The sequence below is a fragment of the Anguilla anguilla genome, chromosome 13 (assembly GCF_013347855.1).
Source record: "Anguilla anguilla isolate fAngAng1 chromosome 13, fAngAng1.pri, whole genome shotgun sequence".
In the NCBI taxonomy this organism is placed as follows: Eukaryota; Metazoa; Chordata; class Actinopteri; order Anguilliformes; family Anguillidae; genus Anguilla; species Anguilla anguilla.
In genome coordinates, this window is record NC_049213.1 from 5,559,383 (window position 1) to 5,575,309 (window position 15,927).

At 47.0% G+C, this 15,927-nt stretch overlaps 2 protein-coding genes across 2 annotated transcripts in view; one reads left to right on the top strand and one right to left on the bottom strand.

Annotated features, from left to right (window-relative positions):
• Positions 1-470: 470 nt before the first annotated feature.
• On the bottom strand, positions 471-15,663 carry gpkow (G patch domain and KOW motifs). The gene is made up of 11 exons (XM_035387788.1): positions 15,419-15,663; positions 12,873-13,039; positions 11,600-11,739; positions 9,493-9,599; positions 7,984-8,191; positions 7,211-7,343; positions 3,412-3,610; positions 2,671-2,794; positions 2,353-2,422; positions 2,141-2,226; positions 471-2,035 (listed from the first exon to the last, which is right to left on the bottom strand). Exons 1-11 carry the CDS (start codon positions 15,622-15,624, stop codon positions 1,907-1,909), a joined length of 1,569 nt encoding a protein of 522 aa, XP_035243679.1. The 5' UTR covers positions 15,625-15,663; the 3' UTR covers positions 471-1,906.
• The window catches only part of LOC118211048 (membrane-associated guanylate kinase, WW and PDZ domain-containing protein 1), an 84,826-nt gene continuing 83,169 nt past the window's right edge, over positions 14,271-15,927 (top strand). The window contains exon 1 of the mRNA XM_035387786.1: positions 14,271-14,582. The gene's annotated coding sequence lies outside the window, so the exon portion shown is untranslated. The remainder of the gene's footprint in view (positions 14,583-15,927) is intronic.

Consider the following 15,927-nt stretch of genomic DNA (forward strand, 5'->3'; position numbering starts at 1 on the left):
AATACAGTTGAGGCCAACGTTTTACATACACCTAGGCTAAAGATATTCAGACTCAGTTTTCACAACTCTGCACATTTCATGTTACCATACATTTCTTTTGGCAAGTCAGGTTAAGCAATTAAAAGGCAATGCCACCAAATACTAACAAAGTCAATGTAAACTTCTGACCCACTGAAAATCTGATATAGTACATAAATCTGTCTCTTAGCTATTATTTTGAAATGACCTCCTATGGAAATGAAGTAGATGCCCTAATTGACTTGGAAATGTATGGTAACATGAAAAAAGTGGAACTGGAAAAATTTGAAAAAAAGTTTGAATGTCTTTAGCCCAGGTGTATGTAAACTTTTGGGCTCAACTGTATATTCTCCCCGTCAGGGTTGCAGACGAGCAGTCTGGTGATCACATGTGGCTGCCCTCTGAACTCCAGCCCCGATCCTTTTCGCTTTAAAGCATGTCAGCGACAAGAGTTTCGTCTTTCAATGATTTTATTATAATAAAAAAAACATTAAATAACATCCATATGAAATCTTACATTATTACATCAGGTCTCCTGAAGTTACAAATACAATACAAAAATAAGAGGCTACAAGGAAAATGATGTCTGTGTGACCACATACTGTGTGTGTGTGTGTGAGAGAGAGTGTGTGTAACTGCTTCTGGGGGAAGCCTGGTCTGGTCAGAGTGCTCCACCTGTTAAAAACCTGCTTCAGCTGATTCCCTGCTCAACCAACACCAGTACCAACTGATGCCCAGCTCAACCAACACCAGTGCCAGCTGATGCCCAGCTCAACCGACACCAGCAATAACTGATGCCCCCACTCAACCAACACCAGCACCAACTGATGCCCAGCTCAACCAACACCAGCACCAACTGATGCCCAGCTCAACCAACACCAGCATGCCCAGCCCCCCTCCCGTATACTCCCCTCATGACTGGAGAGGATCTACGGAGAGACTGAACGAGCAGGTATATGGCAAGAGAGCTCAACTTTAAGAAAGCCCTAATATAGAGCGCACCTATCACCTGTTCTTGCCTGGACACACAGTGCATGCAATTTCCATCCCAAAACTCTATCTCTGTAATTCAGTCCTCCGGCCACTAGAGGTCAAGACGAATGCATCCATTTTATTCAGTAGTAAGCTTGTTGGTCAAATACAGCCTTTTCGAGGAACACAACAAAATTTCAGATGTTGTCATTTCAGCTTTTCACTGAAGAGGAAAAGCATTCTGAACCAAAAATATCTCTCACATGATGGAATAACTATAAAATAATTAACAGCACAACACATTAACAAGAACCGTGTATTTGTTGACAGGAAAATTTTAAATCTGTACCTTCCTTGCAAAGTTTTTACTTTCATATCATTCGCAACCGTAACAGGGTGGTTAACCTGTTCTCGTCGCTGACTGAAAGCTCTGTAAAGTTTTAGTAAAATGGGTGACATCGATCCGTTCACGGAGCACCCAATACTGCACATCTGTAAAGAAAAAGACTTTCGAACATCATTTCCTCCCCCTTCAGAGTCCTCTCCTCTAATCCGATCGGTTCACCACGGTCTTAATTACTAAGGGACTTTCTCATCCAATTCATTATGCTTTTACTGTGGCCGTTTTTACCTGGGGGGGCCTATAGAGACCAGCAGGGCACTGGAGCTGTATTACCTGGGGGTGGGGGGAGGGGGGGCATACAGATACAAGGAGGGCCCTGCTGGTTGCACGAGCGTAGGAAAGAACGTCCGTTCCACCCCCAACCCCCCTCCCATTCCGTGGATGGACAGTTAAGATGGAGAAGGGGCGGCGTGTGCAGTGGTGGTGGGCGGGGCCTCGGTTGTCGAGGGTGCCCGGGTAGCGGTGGGCGGGGCCTCGGTTGTCGAGGGTGCCCGGGTAGCGGTGGGCGGAGCCTCAGTTGTCAACGCCGCCCACGTAGTGGCAGACTGAGTCGTAGTCCAGGGCGTGGACGCGCTCCTCCTCTCTCTCCAGCTGCACCAGGGCCTGGCACTTCTCCTTGTCCCTCTGCAGGATCCGGCCCACCTGCGGACAGAACCACGGCAACAGGGACCCCGTCAGCAACGTCCCGGGCAGAACACTGACAGAACCCCGACAGAACCCCAAAAACAACCCCGACAGAACACCGACCTGCCCCCTGTGCTTCCCCGTCACCACCATGATGAAGTCGGAGTCCTTCCTGGGAACCACCGTCTCCAGCATCCTCTGCTTCACGTCTGCACACAGACAGAGGGGTCAGCCCCAGACAGGAGCAGGCACTGAGGCTGTGTGTGTGTGGGAGCGTAAAAGTGTGTGTGTGTGAGCGAGCAAGCATGCGAGCGTCCGCTGCGCTCCGTACTCACCCTCTAGCAGCCTGCCCTCCTCGGTGCGGCACACGCAGGTGTCTGGAGTCAGAACATCCTCTATTCTCATCTGCGCAATCAGTCAGTCAATCAATCAGTCAGTCAGTCAACCAACCAACCAACCAACACGCCCACCCTAGTTCACAATAAATACATCTTCAAGGATTAACAAAATGTAAAATTATGCATACAGAAAGAGAGAGTTGGGGTGTGTGTTAGTCTTTGTGTGTGTTGGGCTGTGTGTATGAGAGACAGAGAGAGTACGTGTGAGTGTGTGTGAGCAAGCAAGCGTGTGTGCATGTGTGTAAAATTGTGTACCTTGGAGTTGTAGTACTTTCCCCCCTTGAAGGTCTTGTCAATGAACCGCACTCTGAGGTCTCTCTGGAGCCAGGACGGGGTGGGCGGGGGAAGACGAGGCTCCTTCACCGGTAGGGCCTTTTCCCTGATGTCATAAATGGAGGCGGGGCATGGGCAGGGCAGGGAACGAAAGCAGAGTAGTATGTAGATATGTAAGAGCGAGCTTAGGGTACGTGTGTCCCAAATAAAGAAACTGAAAGGGTCAGATAATTAATATTTTATATTTGAGCAGTCCTATGAAGCTGCATAACAGAGACAGATAGGGTTATGTCCTCCTGATGGGTATAATGGCAAATATCAGTCTATTATATCGCAGTATTAGACTTTACCATACAGATATCCTGCAGTTGTAGGATCAGTTACTATGGACTTTCCCTAGCTTGGTTTCACATTCATATATATTCAATATCACACACCGAGCATTAAATCTGTTTCACTTCATACTGAGGAAAAAAAAACATAAATGGAAGTTCATAAAACATGAGAACATGTAAAAATATATCGGCGTTTTTAGAAAATGACACGATGTTCGCAAAATTATTTGTTTAGAAGAAGCAATCTGGAGTAGCTGGAGTTAAAGCTGCAGCAGGCAACCGTCTCAACGGTCGTGATGTTGTGAAAACATCTTTGGAATCGCGTCACCCGTTGGCCCCGCCCACAGAGGACGAGACGGTGGAGTACGGTGGGGATTCACGGTCCTACCTTTCACCGCTGCACTCCTGGTGCTTCCTCTTTAGATTATCCCTCCCTCCGTCCCTCTCTCTGTCCGCATGCCTCTCCTTCCTCTTCTCCTCCTGCCCGTTGCTCCTCGGCTCCGCTCTCTCCTTCTCCCGCTCTCTCTCCTTCTCCCTTTCTCTCTCCTTCTCCTTCTCCTTCTCCTTGTGGGCTCTGCTGAGACGACCTGTGGCAGAAAAGAGGGGGGTTAGAAAAAAGACAAAACTAAAAATAGACGGACGAAGCGGTGTGTTATCCTAAAAATAAGAGAACCATCGAGCCTACTGGAGTCCAGCCCTTCGTTTTCACCTCAAGATCAGCGACCAATAGAGCGTTACGGTGATGACGACTTTTTGTAGGCCAACCCAGACGTTTCTTCCGCCATGGGTTCCCTCGGCAGATGTCCAATGCTTTCTCCCCCCCATAGAGATTTCGTTTTCTGCCGAAAATAACGTCTGCGGTTAACGAACGCCTAAGGGAGTTTCACGTTCCGTTCTATGAGATAAATTACACCCATTAATATCTTGACCGTGAATTTCGAAGCAGTTACGCGCTTTAAAAAAGCAAGTTTCTAACAAGTTGCCGTTACAATGGTCGCATTTCTGGCAACCGCCGTTCAGGTTGCCATACTAGCCCGTCAGCACGCAACTGCCATAGTAGTTTCAATATAGCAACTGATTAGCAACATACTAAATGAAAGCACACAACATTACATTACATTACATTACAGGCATTTAGCAGACGCTCTTCTCCAGAGCGACTTACATTGCATCCATTTATACAGCTAGATATATACTGGAGCAATGCAGGTTAAGTACCTTGCTCAAGGGTACAACGGCAGTGTCCTACCGGGGGAATCGAACCTGCGACCTTTAGGTTACAAGACCAACTCCTTAGCCATTATACTACACTGTCGTCCATAACAGCTTCGAAATCCGCGGTTAAAATATCAATGAGTGAAATTGATCTCGCAAATCAAAACGTGAAACTCTCTTAGACGAGGGGAACCCATGGCTCAAAAATGCGAACTTACTTCCGGGTTTTAAGGCTACAAACTGTAACACTATTCAGAAACACAAGAAACAAATTGCAGTGAGTTAAACTAACTGTGATCCACTGCTCTCATAAAGCAAATAAGGGAGGAGTGTAAACGCATCAAACTCTGTGCTGGGGACCCCAGCAGACCCTGTGGCTCTCCAGAACCAGGGCTGGGGACCCCAGCAGACCCTGTGGCTCTCCAGGACCAGGGCTGGGGACCCCAGCAAAAATTCAATGGGGTGTGCCAGAGCAATGTGCCCCCATAAAATGCATGGATCCTCCCAGTTCTGAGTTTGATCAATACAGAGGTGCACGCGGCAGTACAACATCAGGGACTACTTATAAGCATAAACAAACGTCACAGCATGAGTGTTTCCATTTCATATAGTGTGCGTGTTTGTGTATGCATGTATACCCATGCGTGCGTGTGTATATGCGTGGTGTGTGCGCGAGTGTATGTGCGCATGTGTGTGTGTGTGTGAGAGAGAGAGTGGGTGTTTGTACAAAACAACACATATCTCTAATTACAGAAAACAGAATGTGCAGCCATGCTGTTTTGGGTAGAAGAGGAAGAGACCTGCTGGCTCAGATAAAGCACCAATGTTATCTATGGAAACATAACACTTAACAAAACGTCACCTTAGCGTACTGCGTCAAAACTCAGATGATATAGCTGCTCACATGTAAATGTGATGTTTCAGTTTTTTTTATTTTTAAGTAAATCCGCAAAACTTTCTAAAAACCTGTTTTCGCTTTGTCATTATATGGGGTATTGTGTGTAGATTGATCAGAATAAAAACGAATTTAATCAATTTTAGAATAAGGCTGTAACATAACAAAATGTGGAAAAAGTTAAGTGGTCAGAATACTTTCCAAAGGCCCTGTATGTATATGTATATGTATATGCGTGTGTGTGTATATATATATATATATGTATATATATATATATATATGCAGACTGTCAGCTTTAATTTCAGGTTAATTACATTCCAACTGGGAGATCGGTGTAGGAATTACAGCCCTTTTCATACAGTCCCACCATTTTAGGGGAGCAAAAGCAATTGGACAGTTGGCTGCTCAGCTGCTTCTTGGCCAATTGTGTGTCTTTGCATCATTAGTTCATGCACAAGAAAGCTAACAAAAGTTCTAGAGTTGATTCTGTGTGTGGAATTTGCATTTGGAGTCTGTTGCTGTTGTCTCTCGACACAAGGACCAAAGAAGTGCCAATGCTAGTAAAGCAGGCCATTTTGAGGCAGAAAAATCTGAATAAATCGATCAGAGACACGGCCAAACATGAGTGTTAAAATCCACTGGTGGTACATTGGTACAGGAATAATCAACTGTTTGATACATTGTTAAGCAGCAAGAACGCACATTGTTAAGCAGCAACGGCAAATGACCTGGTAGACCACGAAAAGACCACTGAAGTGGATGACTGAAGAATTCTTCAAATTGTTAAGAAAAAGCCCTTTTCAACCTATGAACAGATTGAGAACACTCACAAGGATGTAGACACAGATGTGTCAAAGACTACACCAGAATAACCTCAGAGGGTTCACTGCAAGATGCAAGCCATTGGGAAGCCCTAAGAACAGCTGGTTCAGAGTTTGCTAAAAAAGTACATTAAAAAAACTGTACAGTGCTGGAACAAAGTTTTATGGACAGATGAGACAAATGTTAACCCATATGAATGCAATGGAAAGAGGAAAGTGTGCCGAAAGAAAGGAACTGCTCATGATCCAAAGGACCTTCTTCATCTGTGAAACATGGTGATGGGAGTGTTATGGCTTGGGTATGAATGGCTGCCACTGGAACTGGCTGGAACATCTCTGATGATGTGACTGCTGAGGCAGCAGCAGGATGAATTCTGAAGCGTACAGGAACATCTTATCTGCTCAGGCCCAACCAAACGCCTCAAAGCTCATCCACCTTGCTGCAGGACAATGACCCCCAAACATGCTGGTAAAACAACCGAAACGACTGAAAATTCCAGGGTCAAAAATCAGAATGTTCTGGACTGGCCATGTAGATCTCCCATGTTGAATCCGACTAAACACGCGTTTCACTTGCTGAAGACAAGACTGAAGGCAAAACGCCCCAAGAACAAGCAGAAACTGAAGATGGCCACAGTACAGGCCTGGCAGAGCATCACCAGGGAAGAAACCCAGCGTCTGCTGATGTCTATGGGTCGCAGACTTCAGGCAGTCGTTGAATGCAAAGTATTTACAACCAAGTTCCAAATCTGAACACTTCATTTCTGATTATGTTCATTTGTCCCATTACCTTTGCCCTCCTAAAATGGGGGGAACTATGTATAAAAAGGGCTGTAATTCTGACACGGATCACATGATATGGATGCGAATTCCCTCACAATAAAGTCCGCACCTTAACCTCATTTCCATTGTTTTATTTAAAATTCAGACTGCAGGAGTACCTACCCAAAACAACAAATTTGTGTCACTGTCCCGATACTTTTGCATTTAACCGTATATATATACACAAACATACACACACACAAAAACATATATACAGAAAACACATACATGTATACATTCATACAAAATATTCATTTTTCAATTTCTTGTTTCAAGCAATAAAATAAATCGGACTATGTAAGATAATTCATAGTTAATATTCAATTGCACAATCTTACCGCAGACACTTTGTATGATTAAGGACACCTGTTAAGACATTTATCAAATATTTAATTACCAGACAGTATTAAATGTGGGTGATATCAGTAACTTACTGAGGTCCTTGCTGTTCTTGTCATACTCTTTGCGGCCAACCAATTGCACGGCATACTGGCTGACTGTCACAGTCTTCCCACCAATGCTGAGCTTCACCATGAGCCGGGCGTTGTCTGGATCCACCCCTTCGATCTGAGAAGCAGCACAGGAGGGAGGGAGAGGGAGAGCGAGAGAACACAGTCAGAATCAAATTCTCAATTTCAGAGGTTACCATTTCCCTCATCACTGTTCTGAGGCAGTGAATTTATGTTTGGAACCAAACCTATCAACACCTGAGGAGGTTACAGGGTTTAGCAGTTAGCCATGAGAAGGGTACAGGGTGGTATGGCTGCTTAGCGTCAGCAGTTAGCCATGAGAAGGGTACAGGGTGGTATGGCTGCTTAGCGTCAGCAGTTAGACATGAGAAGGGTACAGGGTGGTATGGCTGCTTAGCATCAGCAGTTAGACATGAGAAGGGTACAGGGTGGTATGGCTGCTTAGCTTCAACAGTTAGACATGGGAAGGGTACAGGGTGGTATGGCTGCTTAGCTTCAGCAGTTAGACATGAGAAGGGTACAGGGTGGCATGGCTGCTTAGCTTCAGCAGTTAGCATTAGAACATTACAGGGCGGTATGGCTGCTTAGCTTCAGCAGTTAGCATTAGAACATTACAGGGAGGTCTGACTGATTAGCTTCAGCAATTAGCCATTAGAACATTGCAGGGCGGTATGGCTGCTTAGCTTCAGCAGTTAGCTAATGGATGAGTACAGAGTGGTCTGGACGAACTAGCACACCTTCCCGTAGAGGTCCTTGTGGGCCCCAGACTGCACCAGGACGCAGCCCCCGGGCCCAAGCACCAAGGCCTCCTCGTCCTTGTCCTTCTCCTGGCCCGGTTTAGGCGGCCGGCGGGGCCCGCTGGGCTCCAGGTCCTTCAGGGCCGAGCGATCGGCTCCCAGGCCCAGACCCTTCGGACGCAGCTGGTTCTCGATCGGCTTCACATCCCTGAGAGGGAGAGAGCAACGGGAACCCTGAGAGAGAGAGAGAGTGTGTGTGTGTGTGTGTGTGTGTGTGTGTAAGAGTGTGTATGTGTGTGTGAGTGACTGTGAGACGGTGTGTGTGCGAGAAATTATGTATGGCTATGTTAAGTGTGCTAGTGCTACAGCGCTACAGTGGGAAATGCCCTATGGCTGTGGTAAGTGTGTCAGTGCTACAGCACTGCAGTGTGGAATGCCCTATGGCTGTGGTAAGTGTGTTAGTGGGGATGGTAAGTGTGTCAGTGCTACATCACTGCAGTGTGGAATGCCCTATGGCTGTGGTAAGTGTGTCAGTGCTACAGCACTGCAGTGTGGAATGCCCTATGGCTATGGTAAGTGTGTTAGTGGGGATGGTAAGTGTGTCAGTGCTACAGCACTGCAGTGGGGAATGCCCTATGGCTATGGTAAGTGTGTTAGTAGGGATGGTAAGTGTGTTAGTGCTACAGCACTGCAGTGGGGAATGCCCTATGGCTATGGTAAGTGTGTTAGTAGGGATGGTAAGTGTGTTAGTGCTACAGCACTGCAGTGGGTTTTGCCTATGGCTATGCTAAGTGTGTTGGTGCTACAGCACTGCAGTGGGGAATGCCCTATGGCTATGGTAAGTGTGTTAGTGGGGATGGTAAATGTGTCAGTGCTACAGCACTGCAGTGGGGAATGCCCTATGGCTATGGTAAGTGTGTTAGCAGGGATGGTAAGTGTGTTAGTGCTACAGCACTGCAGTGGGTTTTGCCTATGGCTATGCTAAATGTGTTGGTGCTACAGAACTGCAGTGGGGATTGCCCTATGGCTATGCTAAGTGTGTTACTGCTACAGCACTGCAGTGAGGATTGCCCTACGGCTATGATAAGTGTGTTAGTGCTACAGAACTGCAGTGGGGAATGCCCTATGGCTATGGTAAGTGTTAGTGGGGATGGTAAATGTGGTAGTGCTACAGTACTGAAGTGGGTTTTTCCTGTGGCTATGCTAAGTGCGTTAGTGCTACAGAACTGCAGCGGGGAATGCCCTATGGCTGTGGTAAGTGTTAGTGGGGATGGTAAGTGTGTTAGTGCTACAGCACTGCAGTGAGGATTGCCCTACGGCTATGCTAAGTGTGTTGGTGCTACAGAACTGCAGTGGGGATTGCCCTATGGCTATGGTAAGTGTGTTAGTGCTACAGCACTGCAGTGGGGAAAGCCCCATGGCTGTGGTAAGTGTGTTAGTACAACAGCACAGCAGTGGGGAATGCCCCATGGCTGTGGTAAGTGTGCAGAGAATGCCAGTGAAACTCACTGTTTGAAGGTCCTGCCAATGCCCTCTCCTTCCTTCCAGCCCATCCCCTTCAGCATGGCCATCCCATAGGCCTCAACAGGAACACTGTCATAGTCTGCTGCTGTGGACTAATACACAACTCAATTAGACACACAATCCAATTACACACACCACCCAGTTGCACACACCACCCAATTACACACACAATCCATTTACACACACAAGCCAACTACACACACACACATTATGTTATATCTATATGCAGCACATTATACTATACCCAGGACATCACACTAAAGCTAGCACGTCACATTAAAGCCAGGATGTTAAGCTAAAGCCAGGACATGACACTACAGCCAGCAATGCTAAAGCTGCTGCTATGCTAAAGCCAGCTGCCCACCCTTTGTTCATCCCCCACCCTCCCCCCCGCCCCCACCCCCTTGTTTCCTGGCAACTGGATTTAAGTCACACCTGGCAAGCCCAAGTCCCAGTGGTGTGACAAAGACGCAGGATGAGTGAGTGAGTGAGTGAAGAGAGAGAGAGGGACAGTGTGAGAAAGGGAGAGCAAGGAAGAGAGAGAGGGAAAGAGAGATAAAGAGAAGGAGAGGGACAGGGAGAGGTTGGGAAAGAACAGGGAATGTGCCGACTCTGCACATCTGATATTAGCATGAGGCGGTGAGGAGGGGGCTTCAGCATTGAGGAACAACGGCTCACTTACACCAGCATGTGTCCTTTCAGTGACACACACACACGCACGCATACCTACCTACACACACATGTACATACGCACGCACACCCAGGCACGAGAATGCTAAATTCACAGATTCAGAAACACATCCTCAGACACACACACACACACACACCCTCTGACAGACAGACCCATGTGAGAAAACTCAGAAAACAGTTCCCTTTCACACACTCGAGTGCAATGATCTCACAATTTCTCATCCTTGTTGATCTCGGTTCAGGTTGGCTGGTGGTAAGATGCTGCAGTCAGCAAAGTGCTCTCCCACATCCCCTTCCCCCTTCTCTCTCCATCACCCTCCCCCCCAGCCCCTGCTCCCTCTCTCTCTCTCTCTCTTCCTCTCTCCCTCCACACCTCTGTCCCCTCCCTCCCACACAGATATTCATCACAAATGGGTCTGGTTTAAGTGAAACCATACTGCAGTATAGTATTTGAATTAAAATAATTCAAATAGCAGTGCATTTTATTTCCATACCAGTTTTCCCATTTGCAGTGAAAATACTAATACAGTAAAAGACAGTCAACACCACCACATTTTACATGGGAAATGTAGTCCATTACAATAAAACTCAGGTGCTGGACGTGCAAACTCAGTTTGTGCTAAGAGTCACTGCCCCTTTTCACATGCAGCCTGACCCATACTGTCCAGCTCTTGACTGCCCCTTGTATGACGCTGCCCCTTGAACAGACCTCCTCCACCCCCGCTCCTCAAACCGGAGTCTGTACAGACCTCCTCCACCCCTGCTCCTCAAACCTGAGCCTCCACAGACCTCCTCCACCCCTGCTCCTCAAACCTGAGCCTCCACAGACCTCCTCCACCCCTGCTCCTCAAACCTGAGCCTCCACAGACCTCCTCCACCCCCGCTCCTCAAACCGGAGTCTGTACAGACCTCCTCCACCCCTGCTCCTCAAACCTGAGCCTCCACAGACCTCCTCCACCCCCGCTCCTCAAACCGGAGTCTGTACAGACCTCCTCCACCCCTGCTCCTCAAACCGGAGTCTGTACAGACCTCCTCCACCCCTGCTCCTCAAACCGGAGTCTGTACAGACCTCCTCCACCCCTGCTCCTCAAACCTGAGCCTCCACAGACCTCCTCCACCCCTGCTCCTCAAACCTGAGCCTCCACAGACCTCCTCCACCCCCGCTCCTCAAACCGGAGTCTGTACAGACCTCCTCCACCCCTGCTCCTCAAACCTGAGCCTCCACAGACCTCCTCCACCCCTGCTCCTCAAACCTGAGCCTCCACAGACCTCCACCCCTCCTCCTAAACCTGAGTCTCTGCAGACGTCCTTCACCCCTACCCCGCAAACCTGAGTCTCTGTAGACCTCCTCCACCCCTCCTCCTAAACCTGAGTCTCTACAGACACCCTCAACCCGACTCACCGACTCAGGCCGTAGGTCAACCTTGACCTGGTCTCCATCCTCAATTCCGCCCGGGACCTGGTTCTGCATCAGCAGGGGGATGGACAGGTTGGGGTCCGCCTGCTCCCCCCTATCCCACTGCTCCTGCCGCCTCTGGGACTCTGAACCCAAAACACAGGGACAGAACGCTCAGCTTTCTCAACACCCCCATTTCATTCACCTCAACACCCCCATTTTATACCCCTCAACATCCCCATTTTTTTTTTTTTTGTTGCCATTTTTCTCCCATTTTCTTCACAATTTAGTCGTTATACCAATTCCCCGTGTGTATCACGGTCCAGGTCGATGCGCTATCCTCTGTTGGTATGGGGAGGGTGTAGACTACCACATGCCAGCCTCCGATACATGTGGAGTCGCCAGCCGCTTCTTTTCACCTGACAGCGAGGAGCTTCACTGGGAGAGCGTAACGTGTGCGGAGGTTCAGGGAGGGGATCTCCCCCTACCCTCTCTACTGAACAGGTGCCCCGACCAACCAGTAGGAGTCACTAATGCAGCGATCAAGACTCATACCCTCACCGGCTTCCCACCCGCGAACACTGCCAATTGTGTTCATAGGAACGTTTGACCAAGCCGGAAGTACCGCAGCCGGGGATTGAACCCGGGTCTCTGCGGTGGTAGGCGAGTGCTTATACCTCTACACTACCCAGACGGCCCCAACACGCCCATTGTATTCCCTAAGAGGGAGCCTCAGAGGAACCCAGACTATAGGAACACACTGCACCACAGGTTAAAAGCCGTTCTGAAGAGGTCTGCCTGCGGGAGCAATCTCAAAGTGCTGACATCAGAAGAATCTCTGCCAGGCAGGGGAAGAGGACTCCAGAGCCTTCAGAGGGGGAATAAAATTTAAATACGAGTTCTTTATTTATGTGCCAAATGATATTTCCTATTCTATTCGAGTTAGAGCTGTGTAAAGGTGTGATTTCCCAGCACTACATTCTTCTACAGTTTTCAAAGCTATTGCACTAAGAGCCCATGTATTTAGGATCCCCTACGGTCCCCAGTAAAAGCAAAACAGTGGCAGCGGGAAAGGGAGCACAGACTGCTCTCCTCACATAGTCCTTTTTCTTACTGCTGGACGAACAGGTCAGACCGCTTCGAGCAGCCGACCGCAGACCCGGGTGAGATCGCCGTACGGGTTCTCACACCGTACACGTTTCACGCCCTTAAAATCGCCCTCACTGCCGTCATCCAACGGCCACAACGCAGCGATACGACATCAATACATAATTATGACCTTCGATGAGCTCCTTGACCGCCTGGGACTCCACGGAATCCTGCTCCTGAGGGGGTCGAAGGTCGCCATCCTCCCCGGTGCCCTTTCTGGAGCCTTCCGGCCTGTACCAGCGGTTCTTATTGATTAGGGGGATTATCAGCTCTTTAGCCTTCTCCACTGGCTTGGTGCTACAGAGAGGAGAGGACAGAAAAAAGGGGGGGAGAGACAAGGGGAGGGAGAAAGACGAGGAGAGATGGAGACAGAGAGAGACAGAGAGGGGGGAGAGAAAGGGGGAGAGAGATATGAGAAGGAGTGAGGGAGAGAGAGAGAGAGATTGGAGGGAGAGCTATAAAAAGATGATATAAAACAGATGATATCAATGGGTACCTGCCTGGTTCAAAATAAATAAATAAAAATTTCAGTGAAATACATGTTTGATATTGTAAAAGACCTGTGAGTAAAATAACACATGCAAATGGGAAAGTCCAAACCACACAAGCACGTACAACCCCCACGCTAATTAATAACACTAAGCAGCGGACTGGATTCATAGCACCGATTAATCAGAACTCAAAGCAGCTCACAGACTGAATGAACCTCAGTGCAGCCACTACAGATACACGGAAGACATTTGATTGATAGGAGGCCTCAGAGATCAATGCACATTGGCTAGGCTGAGGGGCTAAAGCGATTGGCCAACTCAGAACATTAAATCACCTGCATTTGCTTTAGCGTGTGCATTTCCCTGAAGCAATTCTGGGATCAGAATCACAAGCAACTTGATCTGGCTACAGTACTGCTGTTCTCTCATTTTAAACAGTTAATTTGTAATACTATGACTGAGGAATACATCTGCTTTTAACCTTTTTTTACCCTTTGTATATTGATACAACACATTTGCTCAACCTGTTTGTGCCTTGTCACTGTGCTATTGTTTTTATAACTGTGTGTATGTGTCAGGTCATCCTTGAAAGAGATGTCAATCTCAACGGGGTTTTTCCTGGAAAAATATTGGATAAATAAGTACAATACAACAATGGATCTTAAAATACTGATAACAACTAAAATACAACCCCCGCGCTATTTTAGAAAGGCGGCTATATTTCAGCGGATCAACAGACATGTACAATGTGCACAAAGTACGAGCAAGCAAAAAATTTAAACAGAACAAATAACACCGATAACAGAATGAACAAATTGTATTGAAACACCCATATTGCACCCTGGCGTTTATTCAAGTTGTGACCGCTTATTACCGATTTAGCCGACAACAAGAACGTATTCATCACTAGCTGGTTTCTCAGCTGGTTCAAACAGGGATTGTTTTTTTTTTAATTGACCGAGTGTCCCTACCCGCAGCTTTGTCCATGTGGTTCACCTTAGTCCCAGACGCGAAAAACTTCCGTTTGTCGTTTGAAATCCACGCCAGTCCACCGTGCTGTTAAACTTGGCACAGGTGCTCCATCTGAGCTGCGAAATGTGCTTACTGAAGCTCGAGGCCTACATGTCCCGAGTGGGTGGATGCGCGCGGAAATAATGTGTTAGACTGTTGGATGAGCAGGAGTAACGTTAAAGGGAAAACTGGTGTTGCTGAGTATAGCGGGATTCAACATACTCCATAAGACAGTAAAATGCAACCAATGACTATGGACGCCAAGTTACCACATATACCAAGATTACACTGTGGAAATTAGGCGATTTGTCATCCGATATCTAGGCATTCCCAAACAGGTAAGACTGTTCAAAATGCTGTATTTTTAACGATTGTCCAAGCGTACTGGCTCCTATCCAAAGCATAGTGTCTCGGAGCAAACTGCACCAGATCCAACCCGCAAGTCACGATCTACAGAGAAAAGCATCGACTGTGTTATGCTGACTGGTATGCAGCCGGGCTGCGCTAACTGCTTAATTAACATTGCATTGCAAACTGGTTAAATCCGTGATTTCACCGTTTTCTTGTCCTGGGAGCAATGCTGCACTTGCTTGCCCGATGACAGGTCATAAGCTTGAGCGGTATTACGTATAGTTTTCAGATAGCAAACTTTAACAAGAATGAAGTCAAAATAAAAGTGCCAATTTAATGTTACAAGTTCACCAGGATGTCCTGCCATATAGCATTAATGGTAGTTTTAGCTGCTTAACTACATAGATACTCATAACTTGATACACTGACGTTACGGGGATGATCATCCGTCAAACGTTTCACAGCCAGCTGGCTATAACGTAGTTCAATACATAAAAATGACGCTAATAGCACAGCTCATATTGGAGTAGTACCTGCATAACTAACGCAAACTATCTAACTTAAACCGGTTTGAAACACAGTTAGCGTATCCTTTCAATGCAAGCCTGCTTTACAGGAACTTGGTGATGAAGGCCAGGCCTGGAGGTGGCACAAGCGCCTGCTGGTAAACTAGTGTTCGGCGTAACGTACCCCTTCCACCTGGAGAACCATGTGTAGTAAAAGCAGGCATTTAATAATATACATTATAAGGAAGTTTGTCTAATGTTAGTATTTCAGTAAGCATTAGTGCAGCTAACATTAGCTAGCTAGCGACATCACCTACCTTTTCAGTTCCTTCCCTTCGACGCCGGTTAAATAATCTCGCTCTTCTCCCTTGCCAGCCTCGTCACGATTATGGCTTGACGTTTTCAATTTATTTAACGTTTTACTGAAACCAAATGAAATAGGTCCGACTTTTTTATCCTCTTCATCTTTAGAAACGTTGAGTTTCCTGGGATTTTCTTCACTTTTGTCCGGTTCCGACGCCATATTTAAAAAGTGTTTTTAACGTGAACTGGGGGAGAAGAAGGAAATGGGTTCAGCACGGATTTGTGGTTTATGTAGTCATATGTGCATTCGTAAGGTATAGTGTAAGTGCCTGTAAAGAATACATTACCCAGCAGGCAACACTGTAAACGCTACAGAATAGGTCACGTGCGGTCACAGGTTAAAAGAACGTTTATTATAAATACATACTTGATGTAGATAATCGCATTCATATATATATATATATATATATATATATATATATATATATATATATAGTAGTATCAATAATATACATCGAACGCA